Raw genomic sequence first — 18688 nt, forward strand, 5'->3', positions numbered from 1 at the left:
GACACAGTCAAAACATTAGTTAACAACGCCAATGTGCGTAAAACTCACGATGAACATGTGATGCACGTCGAGTTGTATTGTGTTGTGTTTCGATCATGAATACTCTTCAATGTGGACTGGAGATTTACATCAATCAATGGCGAAATACTGCCACCAACTGGATTGGAGTGTAAAAGCTCTCGTCATCGCTGAAGCTACCCGGAAGCTAAATCATGGAAATCACTTGTTGTTATCGAGCAGAAAGTAGCTCGTCTACTTGCTAGCTGTATATCATAATGATATTGTCAAGGCGGTTGTTTGTATTCCATTCATTTGATAATCTTCTCTTAAAAATCTATATTTTGGAACTGTAACTCATTGCTTTGATTTAGTTGTCTGACGTTCTGTCAAGTTCGTCTTGCTAGCTAACGCCGCTAGCTAACGTTAGTTAGCTAACTTTAGTTCCGAATGACAGGGACAGCCATATTTTCCAGGCTGTATGAAGGCGTTTGAAAAAACGTTAGAACAAAATGGATTGCACGGCACTGGAGCACGATGGAGTTAAATTTGCTAAAACTGCTGTCATCTGCGACCAGAATGGAAAATACAACGAGGCTGTCTTCTATTATAAGGTAACGTTAAGGACTCTGAATGAAATGGATGTTGTGTAATAATTTGCCACACTACTCATTGGCTTTTACTTTCACCTGCATCTTATGGTCACCCTTGTGAAATAGACTAATTGATCACTGATGCACTTTTAGCCTTTAGAAGTGGCATCCCAGTGTTTACACCTGTGTAACAAACGGTATGTATTAAGCCTTTAAGGTGTATCCAGAAGCTCAAATAATATAGGGTACCTTACTATCGTAGTGGTACTTGACCCATGGTTAAGACACTTGTATTTTGCTACATGAAAATGAATTTGTCATTTTGAGAGCAATAATGTTGGTGTTGTATGTGATATTAGGAGGCGGCACAAGCCCTGATCTACGCCGGCATGGCAGGGTCTAAACTGGAGGGCATCCAGGATAAAGTCAATGAGTACCTGGACCGGGTTCAGGCCCTACACAATGCTGGTGAGTCCAACTCAACAGCGTAGGGAAACGGGTGATCCTCCATAACCACTTCTGATCCAACTTCATTCACTCTCATACTCCATCCAGAATGTTTGGGCCCGTATTCATAAAGCATTGCAGTGAGTAGCCTACAGTGCATTCGGAAAGTATTCAGACCCCTTGACTTTTTCCACATTTTGTTACGGTGCAGCCTTATTCTAAAATGAATTAATTACATTTTTCCCTCATCAAACTACACACAATACCCCATAATGACAAAGCAAAAACAGGTTTTTAGAAATGTTTGCAAATGTATTAAAAAACCAGAAATAGCTTATTTACATAAGTATTCAGACCCTTTGCAATGAGACTCAAAATTGAGCTAAAATTGCAACCTGTTTCCCTTAATCATCCTTGAGATGTTTCTACAACTTGATTGGAGTCCACCTGTGGTAAATTCAATTGATTGGACATGATTTGGAAAGGCACACCTGTCTATATAAGGTCCCACAGTTGACAGTGCAAGTCAGATCAAAAACTAAGACAGGATTGTGTCAAAGCATAGATCTGGGGACACATTTCTGCAGCATTGAAGGTCCCCAAGAACACAGTGGCCTCCATCATTCTTAAATGGAAGAAGTTTGGAACCACCAAGACTTCCTAGAGCTGGCCGCCCAGCCAAACTGAGCAATCAGGGGAGAAAGGCCTTGGTCAGGGAGGTGACCAAGAAGCTCCAGAGTTCTTTCTGTGGAGATGGGAGAACCTTCCAGAAGAACAACCATCTCTGCAGCACTCCACCAATCAGGCCTTTATGGTAGAGTGGCCAGACGGAAGCCACTTCTCAGTAAAAGGCACATGACAGCCCGCTTGGTGTTTGCCAAAAGGCACCTAAAGTACTCTCAGACCATGAGAAACAAGATTCTCTGGTCTGATGAAACCAAGATTGAACTCTTTGGCCTGAATGCCAAGCGTCACGTCGAAAGGAAACTAGGCACCACTCATCACCTGGCCAATACCATCCCTACTGTGAAGTGTGGTGGCAGCATCATGCTGTGGGGATGTTTTTCAGCAGCAGGGACTGGGAGACTAATCAGGATTGAGGGAAAGATGATAACTCCTTGATGAAAACCTGCTCCAGAGAGCTCAGGACCTCAGACTGGGGCGAAGGTTCACCTTCAAACAGGACAATGACTCTAAGCACACAGCCAAGACAACGCATGAGTGGCTTCGGGACAAGTCTATGAATGTCCTTGAGTGGCCCAGCCAGAGCCATCTCTGGAGAGACCTGAAAATAGCTGTGCAGCGACGCTCCCCATCCAACCTGACAGAGCCTGAGAGGATCTGCAGAGAATGGGAGAAACTCCCCAAATACAGGTGTCCCAAGAAGACTTGAGGCTGTAATTGCTGCCAAAAGTGCTTCGACAAAGTACTGAGTAAAGGGTCTGAATACTTATGTAAATGTCATATTTCAGTTTTATTTTATACATTTGCCAACCTATTTGTGCTTTGTCATTATGGAGTATTGTGTGTAGATTGAGGGGTGGAAAAAGTCAAGGGGTCTGAATACTTTCGAATGCACTGTATCTAGTCCTTAGCCTATCTAATGTTGGATCACAGTAAACTTAGTGAGTTTCCTTCTGAGTCATTCTTTCCATGACCTACCGAACAGCTTACACTTCACTTCACTTGTTTGTGCATGTTTGTGTGAGATGTGAGGGCCTTCGCTTGTGTTTATGAAACTGGCCCACAGATTGAGTTTGAGTTTATTTTTATAGGGACAGTGCACATTAATCAACATTTCAGTAAAAGCGACGGTTTTAGCCAGCCGGCAAATTTTCAACCGCAGTCCCTGTGCAGGCTATTAAAAACAATTACAATAACAATACAGACAAACAATGAGCAGTGAGCACATGCAGAGCAACATAGGACAAGCAACACATAGCAGACAGAGCAATAGCACAAAAAGCAAAATACATAAAAGCAACAAAGGGTGTGTGGGTATGTCCCGTTAAGTTGGAGAGTGGGTGTGACTCAGGTTCATACTATACGGTTGCCCGGGCCTAAAAGCCTCTTAATATCTCTGTCGCTCATGAGGGACATGTTACTGTATTCAAGTTGATATGAGGCACTAGCCTTATTTGGGTAGAGGAAACCTCTCATTGTTTCCAGTGTTTCTCAATGCTGTAGTTGGCAGTAGCTATCCTAACATATCCACATCACCTCAAATATATAACACCTATATTTCCCTCATCCAGTTATTTTCTTAGTCAGCCTCTCATTGAGGATATCCTAGCGGTTGTAGCGTTGGGCCAGTAACCTAAAGGTTGCTGATTTGAATACCTGAGCTGGCAAGGTGAAAAATTGGTCGGTGCCCTTGAGCAATGCACTTAACCCTAATTTGCTCCAGGGGCGCCATACTACTATGGCTGTAAAACAACAACATTTGTCTGCACCTATCCAGTGTATGTGAAAATATATATATTTTTAATGTTCCGTTGTGTCCTACTTACCTTTGACCCCATGCAGTTCAAGCTCAAAGTAGCGATCCTCTGAAGAGCAAGCAGCAGGTGGATCTGGAGCGGGCCCACTTCCTGGTCACCCAGGCCTTTGAGGAGGATGAGAAGGGCAATGGGGACGAGGCCATCGAGCTCTACACACAGGCCGTGGAACTCTGCATCCAGACGGTAGGGGCTGCTTAGGAAAGACCCAGGCTTCTTTTAGGCCCACTGCGAGACTACAGAGGCAACATTCACCACCAATGCTCTTGTATTGAGCAAAACAACAAAATTAGCTATACTCTCTGCTATTCAGACCACTGTATCAAACATTTATACAGGATGTTAATTCCTGGGTCATCACCAGGTCCAATGGAGGTGTAGTCAGGAACAGGTATAAGAACTGTTTATTTGGATTAGGCCATGAACAGATTGATGCACCACTAGCCTTCATTGTATGTATTGACATCTCTCTTGATCTAGTCTCTAGGGTACATAATTTGTGGCAGGTGTCAAGTGTAACCCCCCCCCCACTCCTTTTCTCCCACTTTCTCACAGTCTCATGATACGACAGACCAGGGGCTGCAGGGCAAACTGAAGCAGCTGGCTCGTCAGGCCCTCGATAGGTAAGGTCATTCTCCCCTCCTCTCTATAGTGTAATATTTCTACATTTCTAATGTTGTATACAGTGCATTTGGAAAGTATTCAGACCCTTGACTTTTCCCACATTTTGTTAAGTTACAGCCTTATTTTTAAATGGATTAAATACATACATATTTTCATCAATCTACACACAATACCCCATAATGACAAAGCGAAACAGGTTTAGACATTTTTGCAAATGTATTACAAATAAAAAAAACTGAACTTATTTACCCTTTGCTCTGAGACTCGAAATTGAGCTCAAGTGCATCCTGTTGCCATGGATCATCCTTGAGGTGTTTCTACAACTTGGAATCCACCTGTGGTACATTCAATTGATTGGAAATGATTTGGAAAGGCACACATCTGTCTATATAAAGGTCCCACAGTTGACAGTGCATGTCAGAGCAAAAACCAAGCCATAAGGTCGAAGTAATTTTCCGTAGAGCTCCGAGACAGGATTGTGTCAAGGCTTTCAATGTCTGCAGAATTGAAAGCCCCCAAGAACACAGTGGCCTCCATCATTCTTAAATGGAAGAAGTTTGGAACCACCAAGACTTCCTAGAGCTGGCCGCCTGGACAAACTGAGCAATCGGGGGAGAAGGGCCTTGGTCAGGGAGGTGACCGAGAACCCGATGGTCACTGACAGAGTTCCCAAGAAGACTCAAGGCTGTGATTGCTGCCACAGGTGCTTTAACAAAGTACTCGGTAGAGGGTCTGATTACTTATGTTAATGTGATATTTACGTTTTTTATTTTTAATACATTTTCTAAAAACCTGTTTTTGCTTTGTCTTTATGGGGTATTGTGAGTAGATTGATACGTATTTGTTACGTACGCCTCTAGGAAGAGGGAACGCAACACCCTGCTACAACTCAACTCCCCGTGGCGTGAAAGATGAATGGGATTGTAGGTGCGAGTAAGGATGACAAAGGCAGAGAATTTACCGTTTACAGGGAATTTATTCCGTCACACGGTAATTTTGGGAAAAAGAGGCTGGACGAAAGCAAAGAAAGTAAAAGTTAACGAGCCCCCTCTCCTACCTTACCTGCCTACCCACTACTTACCTAACTAGCCCCACCTGGTGCGCTAACCAAAATACAGGGGGTGGTCCGCCCAGGTCTTACCTAGTGTGCATAGACAGTAAATACTACGGGTTATGTATGCCCGCAGGCCTCTTGCTTAAGCACACCCTAGGTGCCTTCCCCTTCCCCCCTGGGAATAAATTAAACAGAATAAAAACGTAAGTAAACAATTTCAAGAATCAAAAACACTGCGTCCTATTGACACACCCATACCTCAGATCAGCGGCACAAACCAAACTTAACACAAACCTGTCTCTCAGCAACAACCAACACAGGACATAACCATCAGCTCTCTCTCAGCAACAACCAACACAGGACATAACCATCAGCTCTCTCTCAGCAACAACCAACACAGGACATAACCATCAGCTCTCTCTCAGCAACAACCAACACAGGACATAACCATCAGCTCTCTCTCAGCAACAACCAACACAGGACATAACCATCAGCTTTCTCTCAGCAACAACCAACACAGGACATAACCATCAGCTCTCTCTTAACAAGAGAACACTGGCTTTTCTAGCTTCAGAAGGAGTCTGTAATGGGATACAGCTGTATCCTCTGACGAGAGGGTGGGGTCAGTTCCAATTAGCAATGGGGCCGACCAATCAGCTGCTTGGGGGAAGCCATTTCATGAAAAACAAACATACAAACAAAACCACAACACAGAAACTGGGGAACGTAACAGTATTTAAAAAAATCCATTTTAGAATAAGGCTGTAACTTAACAAAATGTGGAAAAAGTCAAGGGGTCTGAATACTTTCCGAATGTGCTGTAAATGATCAAGGAACACCAACCCGACTGACCAACCAACCACTTTGTTTCTCTCCAGGGCGGAGGGGCTGAAGGAGTCCCAGTCCGCCAGTCCCTTAGCCCAGTCACCACAGGACAGGCCGGGGCCCTCAGGGGCCAAACCTAGTGGGGGGCCTTGCCCCGTCAGACAGTTCTTCCCCCTTGGACCTGACTTCTCCCTCCAGAACCGTCCCCAGCCAGTCAGGCCGGTCCAGTCCAGCGAGCCTCAGGGTCAGCGCTACACCTCAGAAGAGATCGAGGTGCTCAGGTGAGCAGGCTGGGATCTATCTGGACTCTGGAGAATCATAGAACATGGTCAACACATTGAGTTTAGGCACCCAAGAAGCAATGATCTGTGGTTCCATAATAATCCCCATTTCCCTCGGAGCATAATGCCAGTGTGTGACTGGTTTTTCTAAAGGTTAGCTAGTAACACACCTTTGTTTGGTTGAAGGTTCAGGTTTGACTCTCGTCTACATTTTCACCTGCTGGGTAAGGTACACATGTTACATTTCTCCTGATTCTCCTCTCCTCCTTTCCAAATAGGAGCACGTCCAAGATCAACAGCATACCCTTCGTCCCCTTCATGAGCGTGGACCTGAAGGAGAGATTTGCCTTTCCTGTTCCATTCTCGTAAGTCAGGATATTCTTGGCCGAGTTAAAAAAGCTCCTTAGTAAGTGGGTGTACAGATTGTAGAATACAGACATGATACATTTCTACTGACAACCAATTTCCATCTGAAAGCAGATACTAGATGGAGTGCCGCTTGATTGCATCAGCTGTTAATTTGTGATTAACGTCAGACTTTTTATTCTCTGTGGATGTTTCCCAGGGACAAACTAGGCAAGCTGGCCCTGTCTCCCAAGCAGAGAACCATCTTCTCCCGCTGGGTTCGCCCTGACGAGATCTGCAATAACCCCACCATGATCTTATCTGTATCCAGCTTCAGCATCAAACAGGTCCAGCCACACACACAGCCGCCAATATTCAATATCAATAATCAAGACCAAAATGAACCCTGTAAAATACATCATTATTTAAGGTGTAGACCACTAAGAGTGCAGTAGCTATATGAGTTGTATTGGAATTGACTCATCATCAGATGGCGCCACTTGTACTTATGTTTTGTCTGATAAAACCTACCTACTTTATAGATAATCTGCTCTATACTGAATACCTGTCAATGTGACGGATAAAACTGACAGATTCACCTCCCATCCTGGTGGTCGGATGTCAGTCTCATACTCTTAATGTTAATCACCAACTCTCTCCTGTTAGACGGTGGTGTCTGACTGCTCGTTCGTGGCGTCGTTAGCCATCAGCGCTGCCTATGAGCGACGCTACAACAAGAAGCTCATCACCAGCATCATCTACCCCCAGAACCGGCGCGGGGAGCCAGAGTATAACCCCTGTGGGAAGTACATGGTGAAGCTTCACATCAACGGTGTGCCCAGAAAGGTAACACACTGCAGAACCTGGGACTTGGTTCCACTGGTGCTCAATGTCATTGTGAGATAAGCTAGCAAACCTCACTCTCTAAATGACTAGACTGTCACTGTAAAGCTGCCATGTCTTTGACAGTGTCTACCAATGGGTTGTATTGTTGTAAGTGTTCCCCCTCCTGTTCCCTGCAGGTCATTATAGACGACTTCCTGCCATGTGGTCAGAATGGAGAGCTGCTGTGTTCCTACTCCAGCAACAGGAACGAGCTGTGGGTCTCCCTCATAGAGAAGGCCTACATGAAGGTGATGGGAGGCTACGACTTCCCCGGCTCCAACTCGGTGAGGGAGTTCCCCCTGTGAAAGTACTACCCCTTTTGCACTGGGCTCTGTCCAATAGCCAAACGTGCAACTCAATTATCTGCTTTGGCTACATCTCCTTGTCTCCTACTGAATTGATATGAGAGAAGCGAATGTTTCACTTTGGAGAATGTTTCAGAGCTAACAACAGTTCCCTCAAATTCACAGCGTGGGCTAAATTCCACATTTCATCCATTGTGCGTGATTGGACAGTTGGCTCTTGTTATTGATGTTCTCTATAGTGTGATCTCTATTCGTTCTGTCTTATTGTATTGTAGAACATCGATCTGCACGCACTCACTGGCTGGATCCCAGAGCGTATCGCCATGCATTCAGACAATCAGTCATTCATCAAGGACGACACCTTCCGCATGCTCTACCAGAGGTGAGACACGCAGACACAAACACACACTCATTAATTCACCCATGCACACACTTAAGGGCCTACATAGTCCATCTGCTCTGTAGAATTCACACATACAGTACACACCAAGAGATATGACTCACAGATTCGTACACATTTGAAACACTTTATTTGAATCCACAAATCGTATTACATTTGTAAAAAGATACACACACACACCGAGTAATGCCACTAATCCATCCTCCAGTCAGGTAGTGATTTTTCATGATTACCTTTGCTGCCAGATGGTAATAGACATGGTTATCAATACCTCAGAGTTTGGTCTCCTAGCCAAGATAGCTGACCTACTACTCTCACATCCCCCTCTCCTCTCATGACAGGTTTCACCGGGGCGATGTCCTAATCACCACGGCAACGGGGGTGATGACAGAGGAGGAGGGCGAGAGGTGGGGCCTTGTGCCAACGCATGCCTACGCTGTCCTGGATATCCGGGAGCACAAAGTAAGTGTTAGTGTTAACTTAGCATAACCACTCATAGTTGTTACAGTAGCTTGTTAGCATAACCACTCATAGATGTTACAGTACCTTGTTAGCATAACCACGCACAGATGTTACAGTAGCTTGTTAGCATAACCACTCATGGTTGTTACAGTAGCTTGGTTAGCATAACCATTCATGGTTGTTTCAGTAGCTTGGTTAGCATAACCATTCATGGTTGTTTCAGTAGCTTGGTTAGCATAACCACTCATAGTTGTTACAGTAGCTTGGTTAGCATAACCATTCATGGTTGTTTCAGTAGCTTGGTTAGCATAACCACTCATAGTTGTTACAGTAGCTTGGTTAGCATAACCACTCATGGTTGTTTCAGTAGCTTGGTTAGCATAACCTCTCACAGATGTTACAGTAGCTTGTTAGCATAACCACTCATGGTTGTTACAGTAGCTTGTTAGCATCACCACTCATGGTTGTTACAGTAACTTGGTTAGCATAACCACTCATGGTTGTTACAGTAGCTTGTTAGCATAACCACTCATGGTTGTTACAGTAGCTTGTTAGCATAACCACTCATGGTTGTTACAGTAGCTTGTTAGCATAACCACTCATGGTTGTTATAGTAGCTTGGTTAGCATAACCACTCATGGTTGTTACAGGAGCTTGTTAGCATAACCACTCATGGTTGTTACAGTAGCTTGTTAGCATAACCACTCATGGTTGTTACAGTAGCTTGTTAGCATAACCACTCATGGTTGTTACAGTAGCTTGTTAGCATAACCACTCATGGTATACATGTAGCATGATCTGTTTTATTTGTATCTGGTCAATTTCATTTATGTCTTTGGTATTTTATTAGGCTCCCCATTAGCTGTTGCAAAAGCAGCAGCTATTCTTCCTGGGGTCCACATGAAACATGACATCATACAGAACATTAATAGACAAGAACAGCTCAAGGACAGAACTACATAAAACATTTTTTAAAAGGCACACGTAGCCTACATGTCAATGCATACACACATCTACGTCAAATAGGGGAGAGGCGTTGTGCCGTGAGGTGTTGCTTCATCTGTTTTTTTAAAACCAGGTTTGCTGTTTATTTGAGCAATATGAGATGGAACAGAGTTCCATGCAATAATCGCTTTATGTAATATTGTACGCTTTCTTGAATTTGTTCTGGATTTGGGGATTGTGAAAAGACCCCTGGTGGCATGTCTGATGGGGTAAGTGTGTGTGTGTCGGAGCTGTGTAAGTTCAACTCTTAGCCAAGAGAGACTGGCATGCATAGTATTTATATCAGCCCTCTGATTACAATGAAGAGCGAAACGTGCCGCTCTGTTCTGGACCAGCTGCAGCTTAACTAGGTCTTTCCTTGCAGCACTGGACCACACGACTGGACAATAATCAAGATAAGACAAAACTAGAGCCTGCAGAACTTTGTAACTTTGCGCATCATTAATAGTGTTCTGCCTGCATGCTAAGCTTCTTTGCCATTTGATCTGGCTCTCAGGGGAAGCGATTCCTGCAGCTGAAGAACCCGTGGAGCCACCTGAGGTGGAAAGGCCGCTTCAGTGAACGGGACGAGAAAAACTGGACCCCAGAACTTCTCAAATACCTCAACTTTGACCCCAAGACCGCACAGAAGTTTGATAACGGCGTGTTCTGGATCACGTTTGAGGACCTGTGCCAGTACTATGATGTCATCTACCTGAGCTGGAGCCCCGCCCTGTTCAGAGAGTCTTCCTGTATCCACAGGTCAGTCAACAACAGCCCTATTCTATCTCCCACAAGGGTCTGTTATACCTATAAATACCTACTGTACGGTGCATTAGGAAATTATTCAGACCCCTTGACTTTTTCCACATTGTTACGTTACATCCTCATTCTAAAATTGATTAAATAGTTTTTTCCTATCATAAATCTACACACGATACCCCATAATGACAAAGCAAAAACAGGTGTTTAGAAATTTTACAAATAAAAAAAACGGAAATATCACATTCAGACCCTTTACTCAGTACTTTGTTGAAGCACCTTTGGCAGCGATTACAGCCTCGAGTCTTCTTGGGTATGACACTATAAGCTTGGCACACCTGTATTTGGGGAGTTTCTCCCATTCTTCTCTGCAGATCCTCTCAAGCTCTGTCAGGTTGGATGGGGAGCGTTGCTGCACAGCTATTTTCAGGTCTATCCAAAGATGTTCGATCAGGTTCAAGTCTGGGCTCTGGCTGGGCCACTCAAGGACATTCAGAGACTTGTCCCGAAGCCACCACGCTTCCCCGTAAGGATGGTGCCAGGTTTCCTCTAGGCCTGAAGCTTGGCATTCAGACCAAATAGTTCAATTTTGGTTTCATCAGACCAGATAATTTTTGTTTCTCATGGTCTGAGTCCTTTAGGTGCCTTTTGGCAAACTCCAAGCGGGCTTTTTACTGAGAAGTGGCTTCCGTCTGGCCACTCTACCATAAAGGCCTGATTGGTGGAGTGCTGCAGAGATGGTTGTTCTTCTGGAAGGTTCTCCCATTTCCACAGAAAGAACTCTGGAGCCTCTTGGTCACCTCCCGAACCAAGGCCCTTCTCCCCCGATTGCTCAGTTTGGCTGGGCGGCCAGCTCTTTAAGAATGATGGAGGCCACTGTGTTCTTGGGGACTTTCAATGCTGCAGACATTTTTTGGTAGACTTCCCCAGATCTGTGCCTCGACACAATCCTGTCTCAAAGCTCTACATACAATTCCTTTGACCTCATTGCTTGGTTTTTGCTCTGACATGCCCTGTCAACTGTTGTACCTTATATAGACAGGTGTGTGCCTTTTCATTTTCAATCAATTACATTTACCACAGGTGGACTCCAATCAAGTTGTAAAAACATCTTAAGGATGATCAATGGAAACGGGATGCACCTGAGCTCAATTTCGAGTCTCATAGCAAATGTTCTAAATACTTATGTAAATAAGGTATTTCAGTTTTTTTGCAAAACATTCTAAAAACCTGTTTTCGCTTTGTCAGTATGGGGTATTGTGTGTAGATTGAATAAAAATAAATCCTCATCAATCAATTTTAGAATAAGTCAAGCGGTCTGAATACTTTCCGAATGCACTGTATGTGTATAAAAAATACACGTGTATGATATGTGAAGTATATTTCTGGTTCTGTGTGTCCCTGCAGTACCTGGGATGGGAAGCAGGGCCCGGTGAAGGATGCCTACAGCCTGGCCAACAACCCTCAGTACCGGCTGGAGGTGACCTGTCCTGCAGGGGGCACCGCTGTCTGGGTGCTGCTGACCAGACACATCACTGACAAGGTGCACACACTGTCTGTCTGGCTGTCCACCACCACACAGTATCAGACAATGTCCCATTTTCTCCCATAGAAACAATAATCACTCTGTTTTTGTCCTTTTGATGTTCAGGATGACTTTGCACAAAACAGGGAGTTCATCACCTTGGTGGTTTACAAGACAGAGGGAAAGAAAGTTTACTACCCTGGTGAGTTTTGTGTGTGTGTGTGTGTGTGTGTGGTGTGTGTGTTTTTCCTCTAACTGTCTCGTATGTTCCTCCTCAGCGGACCCTCCCCCCTACATAGATGGGATCAGGATCAACAGCCCCCACTACCTGACCAAGATGAGACTAACCAGCGCTGGAACACACACCTTCACACTGGTGGTGTCACAGTACGAGAAGCAGAACACCATCAACTACACCTTGAGGGTGAGACACACACACACACAGTGTCAGATCTGTCGCTGGCAGGCAAACACTGCGATCCTGTTGTACTGCGGTGCAGAAGTGCGCATATAGCATGCTTCAAGCATCTCACAATAGAGCGTGAGAAAAGAGAGTGGGATGGTGGGGGTGAAGAGGGAGTGGGGGAAGATGAGATGAAGAGCGAGAAAAGAGGAAAGTGTCTTGTTTCACTTAATGAATGTCAAGTGTACATACATATACCGTACACACAAGGAATATAAAACTAGATCTGAGTTGTATAATTCTACATTCTGAAACATGTATCCTTTGTCCTATAGTCTGTGAGTGTGTGTGTTCATATCCATGCAGATTGAGTCTTAAATGAACAGTGTGCTAATTATTTCATTAGAAACAGTTCTGTGTCAGAACCCACTTGCAGAACTGTGAAATCAGTTAAAAGAGAGCTTGTGAGTTTGTCTGCAATGCATTTCTGTGTGTGACAGAGAGATGGAGAGAGACTTTCTGTTGGTTTGTATGAGTAAAAGGTTTTATGTTTTGTGTGAGTATGTGAGTATGTGACCCAAACCTTTTTTTGCTCATTTATATTTCATAAACTCCCCCTGCCAACTGATCTGAAGTCTTTGAGGAGCTGTTATCTGATGTCTCACAAAAACAACATGTTTGGCCTCCGTAGAAGAGAAGAAACCCTGAAAGTAGTTGCATGTGTGTCTTTCTGAGAATGATAGAGAAAAGCCAATCACCAGAGGAATATCTCTAGCCTTGACTGACAAGCAGCAAACTGGCTGTGAAATAAATTCCTGCACTCTCACTTCCTTAAAAATAATCTGGAGAATTAGTGAATTGACGTTCAGTCTCATAGTCAGAAGAGTTCTCGTGAGGTACGGAACGAACATGATTTCTTCTATCTGTATAAGAGCTGGCCAGTATTCTTCCTTGAGTTTCTTCATGATGTTTCTATGTTGTGCTGATCACATCCCTGCTCATTCAGTTCCAACAGAGTAATAGACGTTTCCCTCCAACAGGTGTACTCTGGATGCAAGTTCTCCTTCTCCAAGATCCCAACGCCCTTCACTCATACCAAACGGGTAATATTTACTTCCACTTGTCTCTTTGTTGTTCACATTCTCTATTGACATGATAACAAAATCACCATCTCACATTGCTGAAGCCCCCTCTCTCTCCCTGTGCAGATCAATGGCCAGTGGAAGGGGCCGAGTGCGGGGGGCTGTGGGAACTACAAGGACTCGTACAAGCACAACCCAATCTACCAGTTTAACCTGGAGCGCCCAGGGCCCATGCTCATAGAGCTACGAGGCTCCAGGTAAGACTCACTGCGGCCTGCAGGAGCCCTCCACACCACTGGGGGCACTACACCCAGTGGGGACACTTTATGGCTCAATCACAATTGATGGATATAAAATGAATGTCCTCTTGTAACACAGCATTTTTAATACTCGAGTGTTCATCCTGTCCGTCAAACCTCCTCTAATCCGAGGTGACTGCAGAAGGACTACTCTCCACAGCTTTACACTCTGCCCTGACCCACCTGGACAAAACCAACACCTATGTGAGAATGCTGTTTATAGACTTTAGCTCAGCATTCAATACGGTAATTCCCTCTAGGCTGGTCACCAAACTCCATGACCTAGGGATCAGCCCCTCTCTCTGTAACTGGACCCCGGTCTGTCAGGTTAGACAACTTCACCTCCTCAACCCTGAACCTGAACACCGGTGTGCCACAGGGCTGTGTGCTGAGCCCCCTCTTCACCTGTGTTCCTGTACACGGTTCCAACACCATCAAGTTCGCAGACGACACTACAGTGGTAGGCCTGATCAGTGAAAATGACGATTCAGCCTACAGGGAGGAGGTCAAGCACCTGTCTGCATGGTGTGCTGACAACAACCTGGCCCTCAATGCAAAGAAAACCAAGTAGCTCATTGTGGATTACAGGAAGTCTAAAAGCTGCAGCCACGCCCCAGTTCTCATTGATGGCACTGAGGTGGAGCGTGTGCCCAGCTTCAAATTCCTGGATGTCTACATCTTCGAGGACCTCTACTGGACCCTCAAGACCTCAACCCTGGTCAAAAAGGCGCAGCAGTGCCTATACTATTTGAGGAGGCTGAAGAAGGTACGCCTGTCTCCCAAGATGCTGGGGAGAGCATTCTGAGAGCACACGGTCGAGAGCATTCTGACTAACTGCGCCACAGTGTGGTTTTGCGGATGCTCCTTGAAAACCGCCCAGCACATCACTGGTGTCCAGCTCCCTGCCATCGTAGACCTCCAGCGCAAGCGGCATCTGCATAGGGCGTGCAGCATCATCAGGTCCCTGCACATCCATGCCACAAACTGTGTGCCCTTCTACCATCAGGCAGGTGGTACAGGTCTCTACGTTCCTGCACTAGCAGGCTCAAGAACAGTTTCTTTCTTTCTTTCCAGCTACTGTAACCCTGCTGAACTCTGTAACAGCCATATCCACCCGCCCACATCTTAGTAGTGCCTATCAGGGACCTTGTTGCATTACTCTCTTTGCACTCTTCACGGTACTACTGGACTCTGACATTGCTATGCAAAGTCTGATTAAGGACATTATTCAGTTGTACATGTCTACCTCGGTAACCTCATTGCTGCTATCCCTGCATTTCAGTTGCATGCCTCCTTGCACTTTCAATTTGCCTTCATTGCACATTTATACATCCCACTTAATAACATACATTGTACTTAATTGTTTTACTTGTACATTTTTTGCACTCTTTTATTTGCACAGTTATACTGTACTTGTTCAATGACAAAGTTGAATCTAATCTAAATGACTACAATGCTAAATAATATGCACGGTCTGCATTGTGTCTGACAGTCTGACTCCAATGAGACTTTGTCATGACACATCCAGACAATTTGAGCTGTCACAGAATACGATTGCCAGGTGTAAATGTGACCAGACAGACTAACAGTCAGTTTCCAGTGTTACTCGACTCCCTTACGTCATCCTGTAGGGGGTCTTCTTTAATAGTTAATCTGGTGCTCCTAATTAAAAGGAGATGACTCTGTCTGCGGGCAGTAGAGCGAAGGTTCTGGTTGCTTGTGGTGTTGTTATTGTTGTTATCATGTCTCGGTCTCTCCCTCTAGGCAGTACAGTGTGGGCTTTGAGATGGTGACTGTGTCCACTGTAGTAGAGCCAGGACCTGCAGGCCACCCGAAGAAGAACAGTGGAGACTACAGGTACTCACCCAGGATACACAGGAGATAGTGTGTTTGTCTATCAGCTCATAGAGGTGTTCAGGGACAGTACATAGTGTTGAGTTCCAGATGAGTTCAGTATCAATCCTAATATTAACCCTTTACACTCGTGGGAATTGGCCTATATAGATAGGGCTAAATGGAAATATTTATCAAAGAAGAGATATGGAAAGCATATGCATAGCAATGGTAGCAATTAAAAGGGAACAGTTTGGAGATTATGGTAAATGTATTAGACTAAAGTTGAGGATACAACAGGTCACCTGACACGACTGAATCCAAACATTCTGCTGTTGATTTGATGTGTATTTTACAGCATTTTACGAAATCTGAAAATACTCATTCAGTAACATGATAAGAATATTCATGGTTTGGGGTAGGTCCAACATAAGACCAAAAAATTACAAGAGTTTGAGTGAGAGGTCAAGCTGGTGTTTAAGTGGCCACACACCTCTCCTAAGTATGCACAGTTCCTAAGTAACTTCAATACACTTTTATGACTAAAATACGAGTCTTCAACTACAAGGTGCTTTTTGAGCTCTCCTAGCTGTGCCGACCATATGCACTGGTAGTTGTTGTTTGCAACACAGCCCTGCATCCCCGCCATCACACAATTACTGTTGTTCTAAAAATAAATACTGTCCAAAAACGCTCCATTATAAATCCCAGTCTGGGTCAGATTGGCGTCATTAAATTCAAAAATATGATTTTACAGTAGGCTTTCACAAGCCAATTCAGAGAAGCAGATGGTAATTTTGGTGAGCATAGAATGGAGTCAAGAGTTCATTCAAATGTGTAGTCCGCAGCCCCAAAAACAAACACAGGCTCATTGTGTTCAGGACATCCCAGGTCATAACGCCATGTCATCTTGTAACTGTACATCAAACATAGTGATCATAAACGTTGACACTGTATATTACATGAGTTTCATATGGTAATGTGAAGTGCACATTTGGGCTCACGCGTGTTTGGCTCACTTGTATGACGTCAGTGGTATTTATTATAATCCTCAACGTTTCATCTTTCAAAATACATCAAGTCCTCTTAATTTACAGCATTTCCCTCACTCGGACGACAAAATATTTTGCCCAATTAGCGGAACGAATGGGGGCAACTTCTTGTCGCGCACGGTGCTCAAGTTCCAGACGGCTCAGTCAAAACCCATACAGACTCTGACCTCTGACCTCATGTATAGCATGTTACTGTACAGCTACTGTGTTCCAAATTGGCCATTTTCAACCCGGGTATGAGTGTAATTTTCCTACTGTGAAACTCTGGGCTTGTTTAACTCCAATGTTGGTAAACATAAATGTAAACAAACACTATATAGCCTCTACATGGTTGAAACGATCATTTTGATATCATCTATGGTCAGTCCTTGCAGTCGCGGCTCAACTGACTAGGTATCCCTTTTCCGTCTATGAATTTGAAAGTGGTTACATTTCTCCAGGCCCATCCCTCAGCTTTTTACTAAAACAGAGGCGGGGTGACCGCTTTAATGCATCCATCATAAAATGCTATGCACAGGTTAAAGTTCAGTGTTGGAACATATATTGGGGACACATGATTTTCCAAAGCCGATGACATGCTGCCTAAATGTGGTGGCTACAGTCACAACACCGAGGGAACAGACGTCTGGGATGTCTATGCTAATTAAGTTAGCCTGGTTCAAAGGTTGAAAGTGTACTGAAATTAGTCTCGCTGCACAGTTAGATCTTTTGGCAAAGACTGTGTGTGTCAGAAATTATTTTGAAATAATTGGAAGTAAAGATATTCATAACATTTTCCTCACATTTAGACCATGATTGTTGATTATGCAATATTATCCTGTGGATGAGGTTAAAGCAGGTTAAATTCGTATTCAATAGCAGATCATCTCTATAAATCATTCATATAATCAGCTCTTGAACACATTGTATGTATTTATTTGTGGGTAATGAAATATGAAACAGAAAATGTCCAGGAATGGTGGTGGACTGCATTGTAACAACAGGTTATAAAGGAATGGAGATTAGAAAGGGTGCTATTTGAGACTATTGAGACAAAGCCATAGTGACGCTCGCTCTCTTGCTCTATCTCTCTCTATAGGTGTGGTTTCTGCTACATGGAGGCGGACCATGTCCCTGCTGGTATCTACAACGTCATCCCCACCACCTTCCTGCCCAAACAGGAAGGACCCTTCTTCCTGGACTTCAGCAGTGCCACGTCCCTAAAGGTCTCCCAGCTCCAGTAAGGAGAGGGGGGGAAGGATTCAGGTGTGACACCAGGAATAACTTGCACACAGCATGGACACTCACTGTTCCCTAAACTCTAGGTGGAACTTGTTATGACTGCAGGAGGACCCAAAAGAGACTGATTTATTTTATTAATATCAAGGGTATTTGGAAAGGGACAAGTTTTTGGTATGGAACCTAGCCCTCTATGTGCTGAGGGGTGTGCAAGAACATGTACCAAAAAATGTAAACTGACTGAGTAATAACTATCAGAGCTAATGTTGGAGGTGCTTTCTTCCTCCTTTGCCATAATGACAGATACAGTAAATGATGTCACAACAACTATGGCCCTTCTGATTTTCAATGTTCAATTACTTGGCGCTTGTTGACCACCAGTCTAGCTACTCAAGAGGCAGTGCTGGTATTTACCAAGAACGAAGGGTGATGTTCTCAACTGCAACCGCTACTGTCTTTTTCTCAGGAGACCGCACCACGACAGGGATTTCTCTGTTGTACAGGACTAATCTCTGGCATCTATAAGGATGCGTGACACAGGCATGCAGGACGTGTGTGTGGTTGCAAAATTCTAGGAACTTTCAATACATTCCCTGGTTTTCCAGATTCCTTGAATCTTCCAACTGGGATTTAGGGAAGACCAAGGAATTTATAAGTTCCTGGAATTTTGCGTGTGTGTACTCACATGGAATACGACATTTGAAACGTATTGCCAATCTTCAGTCTCTTGTTTACGCTTCAGCAAGGACTTGAACACTTCACAGCGGTTTCTTCTTCTCTGTTAACATTTTGTCATACGGGCAAGACTGCTAGT

At 44.3% G+C, this 18688-nt stretch overlaps 1 protein-coding gene across 1 annotated transcript; it reads left to right on the top strand.

Annotated features, from left to right (window-relative positions):
- The first annotated feature begins 238 nt into the window (after nucleotides 1-238).
- LOC139564448 (calpain-7-like) lies at nucleotides 239-18201 on the top strand. Its single transcript, XM_071383979.1, has 19 exons — nucleotides 239-611; nucleotides 950-1058; nucleotides 3564-3721; nucleotides 4091-4158; nucleotides 6092-6319; nucleotides 6598-6684; nucleotides 6885-7011; nucleotides 7331-7510; nucleotides 7687-7833; nucleotides 8130-8236; nucleotides 8596-8716; nucleotides 10218-10462; nucleotides 11870-12005; nucleotides 12114-12189; nucleotides 12266-12411; nucleotides 13431-13493; nucleotides 13599-13729; nucleotides 15536-15628; nucleotides 17735-18201. Exons 1-19 carry the CDS (start codon nucleotides 510-512, stop codon nucleotides 17877-17879), a joined length of 2469 nt encoding a protein of 822 aa, XP_071240080.1. The 5' UTR covers nucleotides 239-509; the 3' UTR covers nucleotides 17880-18201.
- Nucleotides 18202-18688: the final 487 nt, after the last annotated feature.

Source organism: Salvelinus alpinus, chromosome 35 (genome assembly GCF_045679555.1).
Source record: "Salvelinus alpinus chromosome 35, SLU_Salpinus.1, whole genome shotgun sequence".
In the NCBI taxonomy this organism is placed as follows: Eukaryota; Metazoa; Chordata; class Actinopteri; order Salmoniformes; family Salmonidae; genus Salvelinus; species Salvelinus alpinus.